The 16,712-nt window shown below is 35.3% G+C and overlaps 1 protein-coding gene across 1 annotated transcript in view; it reads left to right on the plus strand.

The window, feature by feature from the left end:
• espnla (espin like a) overlaps positions 1-16,712 on the plus strand; it is a 35,962-nt gene that overhangs the window by 8,558 nt on the left and 10,692 nt on the right. The window contains exons 2-5 of the mRNA XM_051112200.1: positions 310-500; positions 5,520-5,706; positions 5,788-5,970; positions 6,065-6,196. Coding sequence (XP_050968157.1) covers positions 310-500; positions 5,520-5,706; positions 5,788-5,970; positions 6,065-6,196 — 693 coding nt within the window. The remainder of the gene's footprint in view (positions 1-309; positions 501-5,519; positions 5,707-5,787; positions 5,971-6,064; positions 6,197-16,712) is intronic.

A 16,712-nucleotide genomic window follows, 5' to 3' on the forward strand; every position in this document is an offset into this window, starting at 1 on the left:
TGGAAGAGTATCTGATTTTCTCAAGGTGGATGCATTGCAATACCTCTTGAATCCACTCCCCATGTGAAGGGGGAGAGGCACATTTCCATTTAGGGAGGATGGCACGCCTAGCTAACAAAGTGGTAAAGGCCAAGCGCATTGTGGGTGATACAACTGAAGCTGTGAGAAGGCCAAACAAAACAGTCAATGCATTAGGGGCAATCTTTTGTAAATCTTTCAGTAAATCTGGCCCCAAGTGTACAAAGAAAAAAAATCATTAAATAAAGAATTGTTGTTTATAAGTATTTTTCATTTTTTGCATGTATTTAGGATCAGGATTCTGGTGGGGCCACACCTCTTCATCTCGCTGCACGGTTTGGGAGGGTAGAAGCTGTCCACTGGCTGCTGTCTCATGGGATTGGGGCAGAGGTGGAAACAAACTGCGGTGCTCTTCCTGCCCACTATGCTGCAGCCAAGGGTGACCTCACCTGTTTGAAGCTGCTGATTGGTCAAGCTCCAGGGTACAGTGTTACAAGCTCAGACACGTAGTAATGACAGAGATTAATCTCATGTAGCAGAGGTGGATGAAAAGAAGAATGTGACAAACAGTTTTGGGTCACTGGTTTTGTGGGTCACACGTCTCGAGTTATTTGTTTTGAGTATAGTGAGTGGCTTAAAATGAGTGTCTTTTTAAAACAGATCCAGTGACTTTGTGTAAGCCAGGGTTATTGTAGTTAACTCTAACTAAACCACGTTTTAGATGACTTGAAATGCATTAAACATTAACAGGAAGTGAACATGTGACATGAAAGTGTGGCACGTTCTGATCTACTCACCAGAATGAGGGCACACAAAATGCGCCCCTGAAACCAAAGCAACATGCATGTGCTTCCTCATTAGTTTCATTTTGCTAGATACAGGTTTTTGATTTTCCTCAAATTGCTCAGTTACTGTAGCTTTTGTGTGGAATTAAAGGGATGCAGGAATAGGAATTGAGCTGTAGTGATCTAATGAAACCCATCAAACTAATTCACTAATTCACTAAGTCTGTCAATCCTGCATCCTGTTCTCCTTTTCTCTCACGCATGTACAGATTCACGTTGCATGTATAGCATTACCACATCTGAAACTGATACACGGAGATGTGTATAGGATAAGTTAAACTTAACTTATAGCCAGGGGAATGCATATATTAACCTTAGGGGTTAGAAGATCCCATGTGAGAGTCAGGGAGCTGGTGTATAATAGATGCACCCTGTCTGTCACATGTCACTACTGGAAGTGAACTGTCAGAGCTGCATCTCACTGTGACTGAACCTTAAGTACTGAACCCTTAACACGTCAAGAGATCGGCACGGGGTTCCACAGCCATTGTGACTAAAGAAGCGCTTTTAGAATAAAACTTTTACTAATTTAGGATTAAAATGAGGTTTGTAGTAGACAAGTTACCAAATAAGAAATAAAAGACCTTTGGGTCTGGTCTAAAAGACCAGATTTGTTTTAATAGAAAACTGGGGACATTTCCTAGTTCAGTGGTCAAAGTATCACTGAAAACTCACTTTACGGGGACAATATGTTTTTGTTTTTTTTAATTGTTGTGGGTTCCATATAGGCCTATTAATATCATAACTGATCATTACAGTGATGTTTGAGGATTAAACTTACTGTAGTTTTTTAATACAGTAGTAAATAGCAACTATTGCAAATAGTAAACATCATAACAGTAGTTTTATAAAATCATGGCCTTAGATAAAAGAATAAATATGAGAACATATGATAAATAAAACTGTATTTAACAAATGTGTTATTTTCAAAATGTATTTAACATACCCACAACTGTGAGTACAATAATTACAAATTTTAAAAATATTGTTATCTTTTCTATCCCTAATCAGGCTTATTATTTTGCATTTTAGGCTCATTTTGACCACAAAGTATGTGCTTTCAGCAAATGTAATTGAGCGAGTGTACTGATTATGTGTTTTATTCAATGTTAAAAGTGTTTAATGTGAGTTTGAATATCATATTGCGCAACATTTATAGCCATACTGTAAGCAACAATAGATAATTTACCTCAGATCTTGAAAATAAATTTAAGCAAACAAAGCTGCGAACTCACTCAATAGGTTTTCCATGACAAAGATGGTATCAGTCACTTAGTATGTAGTTTTAATAATGTTAAAAATATTTACTATTTAATAATTATTTATTTATGAAAAGATTATAAACTTCGCTGGTAATTTTGTCACGTTTTGTCATGTTTTAACAAACATTAAAAAAAACCCTTACAAATAATTATTTATTTATGAAAAGATTATAAACTTGTGCATTTCGCTGGTAATTTTGTCACGTTTTGTCATGTTTTAACAAGCATTAAAAACCCCAAACTTTATGTTAAATGTAAGTTTTTTTTTAAAAAAAAAAACAAAACAAAAAACTGCTAAACCCACTGAAAACTATAAAACTATAGGGAGCCTATAGCGAATTTCCTTTTCCGAGCTGGTCTACAAATGGATGTCGTAACTGAATAGCTCCATACAATCCCATGAACTTTAAATTAGCCTCCAGTGATTAATATCCAGGCAGTAATTGGTTTAACAGTGGTGGACATTGACACAATCATTTGCTCTATTTATCCTTAGGTAAAATAGTTGATTTACCAGACCTTATATATCATGATGCCTTTAGCATATGTTTGAATCCTTTAGCGCAAGGATCAAATCCAGTTAGTGAATCTAATGTTGTTGGTCACACAGGCCAAGACGACCAGTAACAGAGGTTAATTGAAGAGGAAATGCACAGATAAGGACATGGGAATACTCAGGGTCAGAAATTAACAAAGGCCACCAAAATAAACAAAAATGCCTTATAAATTCAAGTAAAAAAGGGCAAAAAAAAATGCCCCTGCACGATTAAACAGTGTATAACGGCTGTCACGATTAAAATTAAATCTGTAAAATTAAAATGTTTTGTGTAGCGTTAAGCCTTATAACCAAGAATTATAAGAAGCCAGAATGTGACATGCCCACAATGCAGACACAAAACAAAAACTTTTCTATACCTTTTTTTATATCAATATTAATAATCATTATTACTAAGAATATAGCTGCAAGCAGTGGATACCAGGGTCAAGCACCTTAAGGTATTTAAGCATATATATATATAAAAAAATACATATTATTTAGCAAGCCTGTAATCACCTAAATCAGCTATTTTAAAAATCTTTTTTGGCAGATAATTTGCCATAGAAGGTTTTTTTTTTTTTTTTTTTTTAAACATTTCCCTGTTGAATAGGTTTTGATGCTGGGATGCTGGTTTTGGCTGGTCCAGCGTAAACCAGCTAAAACCAGCATCCCAGCATCAAAACCTACCTAACCAGCATATACTGTTTTTTTTTTCAACAGGGTTATGACTTGTGCTCACCAGGTTCCGTGAAGTGTTGAGTTTTGGTTTAGGCTTTATGGGCTTTTGGGCATTTTTGGACAGGCCCCTTTTGTAAACGACCCTGTTATAGTTTCCCAAAGGGTACATTTCAACATTTTTTTTTTTTATAATTATTGACCTAGAGAATCCAGAGAATTGCACTGCAGTGTTTTTTCCATACTGAGCGAAAAACCTAGGACTGGTTCGAAAAAGTAGGTTTTTTACATTTTGTCAGCCATTTAACAAACGGTGTGATTGACTGCAGTAGTTCTAGAGGCAAAGAGGAGGTCTATCAATTAGAATATCTTGCATGTGTGAAAAAATGCGTTCAAATTGGTAAGGGTCCATTTTTATGTTGTTGTTGTTTCCCCCCCCCCACCAACAGTGCCACCAAGTGGCCAAGCTCTGCAATTTTTTTTAATGCAATATTTTTTAGAGAGGGGCATAACTGCAGCCTGGAGATCTCCAAATGGGAGTGGGAACTCCAAAAAGGGGGTGGCTGCTTCAAAATAGGGTGTGGCTTCCTCCCTTTGACACACAGGCACATGACACGCATGCGCAATTTTCCCCCCTAATCCACTTAAGCGCAAACTCCACCCCACAACTGATTTTAAAGATTTTATTGGTTGTCAATCACAGTGTTGATTTCCTACACTATGCTACACAAATGCTAACCCCTAAACCTATCCCACACCTTACCCTTGAATAGCGTGGTAGATAAACAGTTAATAAGTTTATGCGATCATGAGATCGTCAGGCCGTTCTGTAACTCCCCAACCAGACCTCACCAGAAAATTGGACCTTTTTAGTTACATCCAACATCACTACCCTTTTCTTACCCTGCGAATTTCAAGACCCGGGACATCCCTGTTGCTTAAAATAAAGTGATAGCATAAAACCTTTCCCCTGCGCTTCACTGGGACGGCTTGCGGGAGAGCTTGTGGGTGATTCCCGTTTATATCATTAACCACTGGCTACAAGCTTTGGGGCTCTGCTCTCACTGAGCATATTTATTTATATAGCATAGTTTATTTTATTTGAGATTAACTACGAACAATGTTTAATTTATAAAGTTTAGTTTTGAAATGTAAGTCGATAACAATAGGCTGAAGCCAGAGCCAATGGGGAAATTTTTTGCGTGATGAGACCCCGCCCCATTTTGGAGGTTCTGCCCACTTTTGGAGTTTCTGCCCCATTTTGGCGATCTCCGGTCTGCAGTTGTACATACTTGGAATATTCAGCTCTTACATGAATGTTGGGAGTTTGGCGAAGTTATCTCAATCCGTTCAAAAGTTTTAATAAAGGCAGCCCTGCCCCTTTCAAATGTTTTGCCATCCTTTTGCGACGGAGGATAGAAATTTCAACTTTTTTTGATAGTTATTGATATTCACTCTCCAGGGAATCTTCCTGCACTGGTTTGGTTCCAATCAGAAAATGTGAAAAAATCCACTCCTCCCTCCATTCAAAATTACACCACTCCACTCCACTCCGCTCACATGCTCTGGTTCCAATCAGGCGAAAAACCCAGGACTCGTTCGCAAAAGGTTTTTTTAAAAAAATGCAAAGTACCGAAAATTTTGCCTTCCCCTAACCTTAACGACCTTAAGGAGTTAAGAGCGACTTCGTACTTTTAATCGCTGTAACGCCCCTGTCAGGCCCAGTTTCAAGTCTCTACAACTTACGGTTTGGTCTTCCCGATCAGTTTTACATGGAGTTTGCTGATCCTTGGCTATTCTAACAATTATGATTTTTGTTGTAATATTGCAGCCCTATGAGCTCCTGCTTTTTACATGTAGCTATAATTTAGATACAGTTTTAAACAGTTTAAAATATAATTTAAAGTAACTGGGTAAATTCAAGTGTTTGACATTAAAGACAACATGGTATGGTGATTGTGATAATAAGGTGATTATAAAAATCACCCTAACCAATATAAAAATGCCCCTGGAAATCAATTCAAGGAGGCAAAAATAGCCCCTCAATGGAAAAGTTCATTTCTGACCCTGAGAATACTAATAGCAGAAGAGGGGTTTTACTCAGAAATTTCTTTTAGTTTGAAATTTTTATCAGTCTTCAAAAACCCACTTGACTAATCATCCAACTGGACCTTTTCTCAGGTGTGTTAATCGACAGACTAATATGGGTGCCACGCCGCTGTATCTGGCCTGCCAGGAGGGACATCTACATGTTGTGGAGTATCTGGTGAAAGACTGTGGAGCTGACGTGCATATAAGAGCCCAAGATGGCATGACGACACTGCATGCTGCAGCTCACATGGGCCATCATGCGCTGGTGGTATGGCTGGTGGGTTATACATTCACCTCCACACATATACACTTTGGTATCATGTTTACAAGTGTGCAATACTTGTCTGGACTACTTCAGGTGTCCTTCACAGACGTCAGCCTGTCTAGTCAAGATAATGAAGGGGCGACTGCTTTACACTTTGCCGCCAGTGGGGGGCATCGTAGCATCTTGGAGAGGTTGTTACAGATGGGATCAAAGGTCAAGAGGGATTATTGGGGTGGTACTCCTCTACATGATGCTGCAGAGAATGGGGAGATAGAGGTGGGTTGAATTAGAATTTGAGTGTTTAAAATGGAAATGAGTGAATTAATTATGGCTTTAAATCGTAATAATCAAATCAAAAATGATTTCCCAGTGCTGTCGAATCCTCCTGGGTCACCAGATCAACCCAAAGGAAAGAGATGTAGATGGGTTCACGGCTTCTGATTTGGCTGAATACAACGGCCACTTTGAGTGTGCCAGATACCTTCGCTCTGTGGAGAGAAATGTAAGGCTTATTTCTTACTTTGGGAGAGAATGTTGATTATTTAGGTTTAGTAATTGTTCTTTAAGTTGTCTTTCACTGGCATTATTTGGAATTTCATGCATCTTGATTGTGGAAAATTATTGAAAATTATTGATGAACAACAAAAAACGAATGGTGGTGTTTGTTTTGCCACTGTTCACCTTAGGGGCATTTTGAACAATCCTTTTTGAACTGAAAGTCAGAAATAATGTCTACTATAGCTATTAAAATCAATTTAAAAGATATTTCATAGTCAAATACATAAGGGTTAACCCTCTGATGCATTAATTATTAAATGACAAAGGATGATATTTTTTTATGTATACTAATTTTTCATTTTTACTTCAAAAGTATATAATAATTAACCAACTATCCATCCATTTGTCTATTTATTTATTTGTTTGTTTTAATAAATTGTATTATATTAATTTTAATAAAATAATTATAAAATATGTCTTAATAAAAATTACTAAATATTTATTTGCTTAATAAAAACATGTTTCAACATGTTATAAGTAAGTTAGAGATCTAGAGATCGAAATAGATTTATTTGTTTGTTTTAATGGATTTAATTTATTCTTTTAATTTAATAAAATTGTATGATTTTATTTTGATTAATATTTTTTTTTATATATTTTAACTAAGTTAGAAAATTATATTTGATTGTTTGTTAGTTTGTTTTAATAAATGTTATTTATTATGTTATAATTTTGGTCAGTGTAATTAAAAATAAATTTAAACCTTTAACACACAGCATTATCATTTTATTTTAAATATCAATATTCACCGTAATTAATGAAAATTCCCACTGAATTGTCCTGTCAACAAATACATACAGTGCAAATTACAGTGGATGCATTACTGTATGTAAAGTAAACTTTAAAAAAAAAAGAAGAATTGCAGAATAAAAGCATTCCTTGGATGCTATTCTACAAAAAAATATGAGGTACATGTTACTATACCAGTTTTGTCAACCATATTGAATTATGCTGTTATAAATAATAACAAGAACAGACATAATTATGAGAAAGGATCAAAGGTTGTCACACATGGTTTGGATGTAACATCACACCATGAATGTTTAAAACTGGTCTGGGGGTTAAAGACCTTGCAGTGAAGTGTCACATAGACAAACTCAGAAAAAAAAAAGCTCTCGTCCAGATTCATTTCTTGCCTCAAAAGGTCAGTTCTCTTAGTTGTCCTGCATCCATTTCTTTCATGATTGATTTGTTTTGACTGACATGTCCATTCACATCAAGAGCGTCTGATGAAAATCAGACCAGTAACTTTTAGGGTGTCAAGTAGCACCTACTTTCTAAGAAGCTTTTGTGTGCCATGCACCTCAGTGGCCTCTCAGCCTTCTTGTTTCACGTGGTAAATAAGATGCTGCTCAATTTAAGTCATAAATTTTTCAAGGGCGAACATGGTAGTGCTGTCGGGGCGGGCACAACAACTGAACCACGTAGGAAAAGGAATTAATTCCACATTTAGAGCAGAAAATTGATGGATCAGTCCACAGGGGAAACTGCTGTTCTGGTGATTTACTATATCTCACAACTGTGCATTCTTTCGTTTCTTTTTTGAAGATGTCCATCTGCGTTAACGGGCGGTTGAAATAGCAGCTGTTTTTGCTGTTCCTATTCAAGAAGTGTACATTTTTTGCCTTGGATGTCTTCCAACATACCTTGCTTAGCTGATAAAACACGTTTAACAAGCTAATACTGAATGTTTGAGCTAAAATCCATATGAACAAATTCTGGAGGATCTGAATATTAATTTCTGCTAAATAAACATGTATAGGGTATAGGCCATAAATTTATGTTACACAAACCTCTATGGATTATATTTACCCAGCTGCATACTGACAAACTTATGACAATACAAGCTGATTTCCATGGTTGAACCTGCAAATACTTTTTCATTTTGTCAGATAATTAAAAAAAAAAAACCTTTTTCCAGTTTTCCAAGTTGGAATGGAACCATAAAGCATTCTTGATTATAAATCTCAATGTTTCATATTAATTTTACACTAAGTAAAGCCAGAGCCAGGACTTAAAGCTACGTTTTTTTGCTAAGTCAACAGGTTCAAAACCAATTGAAGCCAATTAAGTATTAAATACCGTATCAGAGATTTCACAGAATTAATTACATTGTTTCCAATCACCCTGCTCACACTTTTCCATAGATCTAATGTAGTAATATAAGCTCAACATGGACATAAATAAATCAGCAATTCATTGCTCCTATATTGATGCGAGAGACTCGGGGCGCCACTAGACGTCAAAAATTAAGTTGACCTGTCCCAACAATAGAGATCTAATTAGTGAAGGGAGGCTGTTGAAGCATCAGATGCAGCCGTTCGCAGTCTTTCTCTACGTGCTGGGGGTGTATCAGTTACCTTCTCACCAGTAGCCTAGCTCAGGTAGAGGGCCGGGGGCTGAGCCGGTTATGGGATCCACAGGCTTCGGTTTCAGGGTTTTTACCATTCTAATGCTTGGAAACGGATACTTGATCTATCAAATCAGTTGGAGAACAGGATGTTTGTTGGCTTCAAACATGCATCTGATTGTTTATCTTTTTTCCTTTAACCTGAATTCCACTGTAACCAACGGTGAAACATCTGATCAAGCAGTGCTGCCTTGGATAAATACATTTTAGAAGACACTGTTTTTGTTAAGCTAGAATTACGTACAGTGTATCTTGATAAACAATACCTCTGAAAAGCTTGGGGTCAGATGATGTTGTTCTGAACTTTCTAATGATCAAAGATCATCAATTTATCAATATTTGCAACATTCATAATAAGTATCAAATCAGCATATTAAAATGATTTCTGGAGGATTATGTGACTCTGAAGACTAGTGTACTGGCTGCTGAAAATTTAGCTTTGCCATCCCAGGAACAAATTGCATGTTAAAACAAAAACATTTGAAATTGTAATAATATTTCACAATATTACTGTTTTTACTGTATTTTTATTCAAATAAATGCAAAATTGGTTAGTGTAAGAGACTTCCTTCAAAATCATACCAATTTTAAACGATTATTTCACTTCCAGAATAAAAATTTCCTGATAATTTACTCACCCCAATGTCATCCAGGATGTTTATGTCTGGTTTTTGAGGAAAACATTCCAGGATTTTTTTTTCCATGTAGTGGACTTAAATGGTAGCCAAAGGGTTGAATGTCTAAATTGCAGTTTCAAAGGGCTCTACATAATCCCAGCTGTGGAGTCTTATCTAGCAAAACAGTCATTTTCTAAAAATAAATTACATTTATGTATCACAAATGCACATCTTGCAATAGCTCGATCTCACGCATTACATAATCACACACGTGTGAAGTACAATGCAATTATGGAATGCTTGAAGACATGCATGTGCATTGCAGAGCTAGTGGAAGATAAGCATCTGTGGTTAAAAAGTATGCAATTTTTTATTTGTCTTTAGAAAATGACAGATCTTGTAGAGCCCTTTGAAGCTGCATTGAAACTGCAGTTTGGACCTTCAGCCCATTGGGCACCACTGAAATCCACTCTATGAGAAAAATCCTGGAATTTTTTTCATAAAAAAACCTTCATTTCTTTTTGATTGAAGAAAGAAAGACATGAACATTTTGGATGACATGGGGGTCAGTTAATTATCAGATTTTTTATTATGGAAGTCAACTTATCAGACTGTGAGGACATAAAGTCAAAAATGTCTGGATAGTATAACATCCTGAAAATCATAAAAACCATAAAAAAAAAATCAAGAAGTCTCTTTTTCTCTTTTTACCTTTTTATGACAGGGCAAGGTTAATTCAGGTTAATTCTCGAATTGCTCAAGTTTTTGACCACTGAAAATATGTACAATTTAACAGTTTACTCCTGGAGCCATGTTTAGATACCAGTGTCTCTTCAGCTGAACCATACAAGGCCTTAAGATTAATACACCAAAAGGAAAGTTTGTTAAGATACAATATCTAAAAGGGCATTAAGATATCATTAATACTTCTTGAGTCACAGGAATGCGAACTTTGAGAAAATAAAAAACATGAAAGTTGCTTTTTTCTCCATTTTTCCAACTCAAATACGTGCCTCTGTATACATTTCTATGTAGTTGCATACCTTACTGCACGTTTCGCAGCAGTTTCAAAGTGAAATGTTCAGAGAGTGCCACTAAAACACGTTCAATACGTGACCATGGCACATTTTTATTACGTTGGTACAGACACGTATTGCTGTGTTTTTATTACCTTAAACCTAACAGATAGTGTTAGCAAATGCAAAAGTGATATAAAAATGCATTTGTTGATGCAGCCGTGCTATTTTAAATTTCATATGTGGTTTTGAGCTGTTTTGTCGATTCATAGTTTCACGGGGTTCGTACCGGAGCTCTTTATCTTCGCTTTAAGTGCAGTGCTGTATCGCGTGAGCTACTGAGCAAATCTACTGAATTAGAAAACTTATGCATATGAAGCTGTATATGTGACGACAGCGTTCAAAAGTAATTTTTTTTCAAATTGCGCAGGCTGTTAAAATTGTTTTTTGAAGTCATAATATAATATTCTGCAAGTAATTGTGTGAAAATTGGGCTTTATTAATCAAAACTGTGTGTAAATCATACTTTGTGTGAAAAGGAATGAAAGTTATCAGAGCTTGTAGTGTTCCAGTTTAAAGTGGAAACTGCAGTGGTTCGTACATATAGGTAAGTTTTTTTCAGTAGAGGGACGTTTTTCCAATGAGCCTATGTTGCATTTTTGAATGATCACATTGGCACATAATGCAACAAAGATAGCTAAAGTCAACAGATTTTACTAACAGACCTACAAATCTCTCTGTAAAAAAACATGATGCTGCCATCTTTCTTAAGCGATTTTTACCTTCCCTTAATTTTGCTCAGAATCTCAGGTGAAAATTGTCATTTTGACCCGCCTTATAAATAGTGGATTATATATCCATGACATTTAATATTTTTCTACCAAATTTTTTGAAAATTTGAGCCAGGGAAGTTTCTTAAAGTTAGTTGATTTGACACTGAATGACCTAAATGTTTTCTCACACAGAACTTGGCGCATGTTTTAAACTTTTAAAAGGATTTTTCCTTTTTTCCATTTATTATGGATACTCTTTTATATTTCATTGACCCAAAAACAGTTCCCAGGCCTCCCACTGGAAAGACTCCGTATGGTCCATATCAGCATTATTTCAGGAATAAAATATTTTAGTTTTCCTCCTGGTCCGCTTATAGTATTGCAAGTTGTAGTGTACTTCACAAGGTTTTATTCCACCTCAGAGTGCTCGGGACAGGCCATCTCATTTCCTAACGGTGCCTGTAATGGATTGTTTGGGCCGTTGGCCAGAGAGTTGCGTGCTAGGTATTTCCTCATGTTTTGGTTTCATCCCAAAGAGGTCACCCTCCCTGAGCACGGCCCTCCGCTCAAAGCGCTAGTGCCTTCTCCCTGAGACAGCTGCAATCAAATAAACAGATCAAGGGTTTATTTTACAACACGCATATATGCTTTCCTCCCATCTTATTCAGGCAGGGGATTAGAAGGCCAGCTGTTTTAAATGTGTCTCTTCTGGCTACCCAATGCAGGTTTATTTCAGTACAACAACAACAACAAAATTAGTTTTTAATGCAATGTACAACGCTCAGTGATTTGTTTATTACAGGTACTTTCAAGCATTATAAAAATGCTTGGAGAGTTTGGATCAGCATGGGGCCTTTATAAAAATGCCAGTGCTAATCGGCCACTAGGGGGTGGTAAGGGAGCTTTTTTTATGAGTTTACCCCCTGAGAAGAATCTTTCAACGTGTTTCTCATCAAACGTTCAGTCATATCTCAAGAATGCTCTGATTGCTTTGACCTTTAGTGGTCCGCTACACATGCAACAGTGTTTACCATTTAACTGAGAATGTGCGACACACCAAACAAATGTTTTGTATATGCATTTTTGTGCACCTGCAGATTCAGGGTTTGCTGTAAGCAATCCTCGTTTCATAATCTCCTTCTGTCTTCATCCTCTGAGACAGTTGTCTTGAAGTCATTTTGGTTTAAGGAACCAGTTTGTACACTGATCAGTCAAGTAAAGTAAATTAAGTGCTACCTACTAAAAATATCTTAATTTGTGTTCTGAAGATGAACAAAGGTCTTACATGTTCCCAGATAGGGGCATTGCTGTTTCTGAATTCTTGTACTTGCTCTGAATTTGATAAATTGTGTACTTCTTGGCCATAATGAAAATGTACAGTATGAGCACATTCTCAAACATTACATCCTACGTTGTTTTTGTGACCAGTGCTCTATGACCTATGACTTAATAACTTTCTTGGTATCTGTAGCACTTAAACTGTCAAATGAGGTGTCTGGATTTTAAACTAATGCTTTTTTAGTTAATGTGACCTCATAAGAAATGTCAAGTGGTTCAACTCTTCAGAATCTTAGCAGATGTAGTCAGTCATCTGGGTGGGCTTCTTCTAACTGACATATAAATTGGCACCAAACTAGCACAGGTTTCATGTGGACTCACAGCCTTTGATGTCAACAACAAAATCTGAATCTGACACATTATTTATTTCTTCTAAATACCGTTGTTTTACTGTAAGCAGTCACACATTGTATTTCACAAGAGTGTTTGTGTATTCTAATTTCGTAATTGCGATTTCCAGAAAGTAACTGGGTCAATGACATAAAATAGTGTACATGATAAATAGAAGAATAAAAATATTTTTAAAATCTAGTTTAAAACAGATGTGCCAGAAGTCTTTGTATTCATATTGGTTTCACTTGGCTCACTTATGGTTTTTTTCACTTATTAGTTTTTTTTTTTTTTTTAATATTATGAATTGATAATTCATATATAAACTGATAAATATCAGTTACAACTTCTACTAACCTTGCATTTTCATAAAACACTCAAATTGTCTCATTGACCTTGACACATACTGTATAGTCATGAGGGTCTGCAGGAGTCACACTTGGCTCCTTCGCAGTCAAAAGTGACCGAAGCCTTGAAATGTAACTTTTTTTTTTTTTTTCAGGAAAATCATTGTAAAATATTTTTGTTTAATAATATTTTTTGATTATTATTTCAAATTTTGAGGGGATTTTATGACAATATGCTATATTTATCAAATTTTAATGTGCTATTTTTTCGCCATTAGAATTAATATATATTTATTTATGTAAGATTTTTTAAATTATTTTTCAATAAATGCGACATTTCACATTAAAACAGAGTGAATGCTTTTAAAATCCTTTTTTTAAAGTGAGAATTGTGCCATTTGGTGTCATTAAAAAATGAAAACTTGTGTAATGTCATGCACTGTAAAAAACAATTTGTTGAGTCAACTTAAAATATTTTTTACCGGGCTGCCTTAAAATTTTAGCGTTTATTCAGCTTGAAATGTTAAATTATACTAAGTGACAACTTAGATATTTGAGTTGATTCAACTTTAAATTTTAAGGCAGCTGGGTTACTTACCCATCTGTTAAGTTTAGCAAACACAAATATCTAAGTTGTTACTTAGTACATCTTAACATTTCAAGTTGACTAAACTTATTTGAGTTGACTGAACTTAACATTTTAAGGCAGCAGGGTAACAAATAATTTTAAGCTGACTCAACAAATTGTGTGTTTTATTTTTTACAGTGTGTAAGCTCCTGTATATCTCCCTATATACATATTATACATATATACAGAGGCTTTTGGATTACCATTGTTTTTTTATATATATTATATATATAAAAAATATATATATATATATATATATAATTTTGCTTTTAGATATACATTTAGACATTCTAAAAGACTACTTTTTGTCAAGGTTTAGATATTTTTGCTTAGATAAATATCAGGTTGCATTATGATTACAATCAAAAATTAAAATACAAGCTCTCCCCATCTCACATATTCTTAAAATTTGCTCTATTTCTGAGTGTGTGTGTGTGTGTTTGTGAGAGAGACTCTTTTGTATTTTTCCATTTATTCATTTTATTTCACATATTCTCAAAATTTGCTCGGCTGTATTTTTATCAGTTCATTTCTATGTGTGTCTGTATGTGTGCGTGGGTGTCTGTTTTGCACTCTTGATATCTTAGAGTTTCACTCCTTGATTCCTGTGCACTTTTTTTTCTGCACAGCGGCTGATTTGTAGTTGGTACCACCAAAAGATTCTCTGAGTTTTTGTATTTTTTTGTATTACCCATTCATTTCCTATGTCGGTCATTTTTGACTGCGAAGGAGCCAAGTGTGACTTTTTTTTTTTTGTGACCCTTTAACATATCCGAATCATGTCTATGATTTTTTGTGTGTGTGTTCATATAGCTAATGCAACAAAAGTCACCAAATATCATCCCATTCCGATGAAGCTACGATTTTTAAAATGTAAATTGTTTCGGTCAAAAATGACCGAAGAGGCCCAGAGGGTTAAATTTGATTCTAAAACACAAAGTACACTGCAAAAAAATCAATAAAATTTATAGTTAAAAAAAAAAAACGGCAGCTGTGGTTGCCGAAATTTTACCATAAAAAAACGATAGCAACGTTTAAAGGAGAAGTCCACTTCCAGAACAACAATTCACAAATAATTTACTCACCTCCTTTTCACCCAAGATGTTCATGTCTTTCTGTCTTCAGTCGTAAAGAAATTATGGTTTTTGAGGAAAGAATTTCAGGATTTTTCTTCATATAATGGACTTCAATTGTGCCCTCGATTTTGAACTTCCAAAATGTAGTTTAAATGCAGCTTCAAAGGGCTCTAAATGATCCCAGCTGAGGAAGAAGGGTCTTATCTAGCGAAATGATTGGTTATTTTCATTTTAAAAAATACAATTAAATTTTTTTGGAAAATAAATGTGTATACTTTTTAAGCACAAAAGCTGGTGTAGCACAGGCTCTGGCATGCGTGTTCACGACGCTACATACTATTGAATCATGTTGAAAGGTCACGCCGAACGTACACAGAACTACAGACCCAGTGTTTACAAAGCGAACGCGCAAAGAAGAAAGTGAAAAGTGCAAGTAAGTCAAATGCTGTTTACAAAACAAAAAGGTGCAACATGTCGGACGATTCTGAAGTTGTAGGAGAAAATAAGATGGAGTTTTTCGCCATTCTCTACCTTTTTTAGCCGGAGTACACAGACGATGAACTTCGTAGTAGTGATGGGAAGTTCGGATCATTTTACCAACTCGGACCTTTGAGTCTCGTTGATGAAACTGAATGAATCTTTTTTCGAGTCATTTCATTCATTTTAGCAAAATCAGCTTCACGTGACAGCCCCATAAGAGGAACGAACGACTCGAAAAACCCAAAGACTCGAAACAGCTGAAGTAATTCCAGTACAGAACCTAAAAGGATGTTGCGCATACACGACTGAACGAAGCGCTCCCCGAGACGACTTGTTCTTCGCGAGTCACATTAAAGATTCATTCAAAATGAACGAATCTTTCAAAAACGACCCGTAGATGTGCATCCGAGAGCCTGTGCTACTCGAGCTTTTGTGCTTAAAAAGTATACAAATTTTAATTTTTCTAAAAAAATGACAGATTGTTTCGCTAAATAAGACCCTTCTTCCTCGGCTGTGATCGTTTAGAGCCCTTTGAAGCTGCATTTAAACTATATTTTGGAAGTTCGAAAAACAAACACTAAGCATCGTGGTAACGCACATGGCTGAAATAATGCAATAAACATTCATTTAACAACATTAGATGTAGCATATAACCCTAATGTACTAAACTGCTAAGAAAAAAACAAAGAAGAAAGAGTTATTTCAACAAAAATGGAAATGTCAACTTACGGTGTCTTTTACCGTAATCCATTTAACAGGTTTTTACTGTAGTATTTTACAGTTTTTTACCGTTAAATTTACGGTCATTTTTTACAGTGTAGTGTTTTTGAGGTGAGACACTGCAGGCAAAAACACTGTTTTTTCATGCACCTGTCAAGTATGAGATTTTGGGCTTTTTGGTTTTTCATAAAGTGTTTTTTCAGACTAGTGGAAAGAAATCATCCAAAAGACACTGTTAAGTGTTTCTTTTATAGCACTTTATCTGTTTGTTTCAATAGATTTCAATTACAATCCATATTTTTAAAGGCCGTTTTCTCAAAATGAGTTTTTTTTTCCTACACTGAGCCATACATCTCCACTTCAGTAGCACTTACACATTTTTATTCCTGTCTATATTCTGAAGGTTTATACAGAGGAATTTGTTCATATAGAATTTGCTTCATTTTATACAACATTTTATTCCCCCAAAAACAGTAAAAATATGTTTTCTGTCTGTTCTAAGTATTTCATATATATATTTCATCTAAATATGTATTTTTTATGCCATTGTAACAACAGATTATGGCAATCTACGTAAAGTTTTGTTTTAAGAATATTATTTTATGATATTAGGATCACCCACCTCCTGTATTTATTCGTTTTCATTTTTGCTCCCAAAAATATAAAAATTAAATGAATACATAGGACAAATGCATGTCTACATGTTGGCTAAGAGCTTTTACTCT

Source organism: Labeo rohita, chromosome 6 (genome assembly GCF_022985175.1).
Source record: "Labeo rohita strain BAU-BD-2019 chromosome 6, IGBB_LRoh.1.0, whole genome shotgun sequence".
NCBI lineage: Eukaryota > Metazoa > Chordata > Actinopteri > Cypriniformes > Cyprinidae > Labeo > Labeo rohita.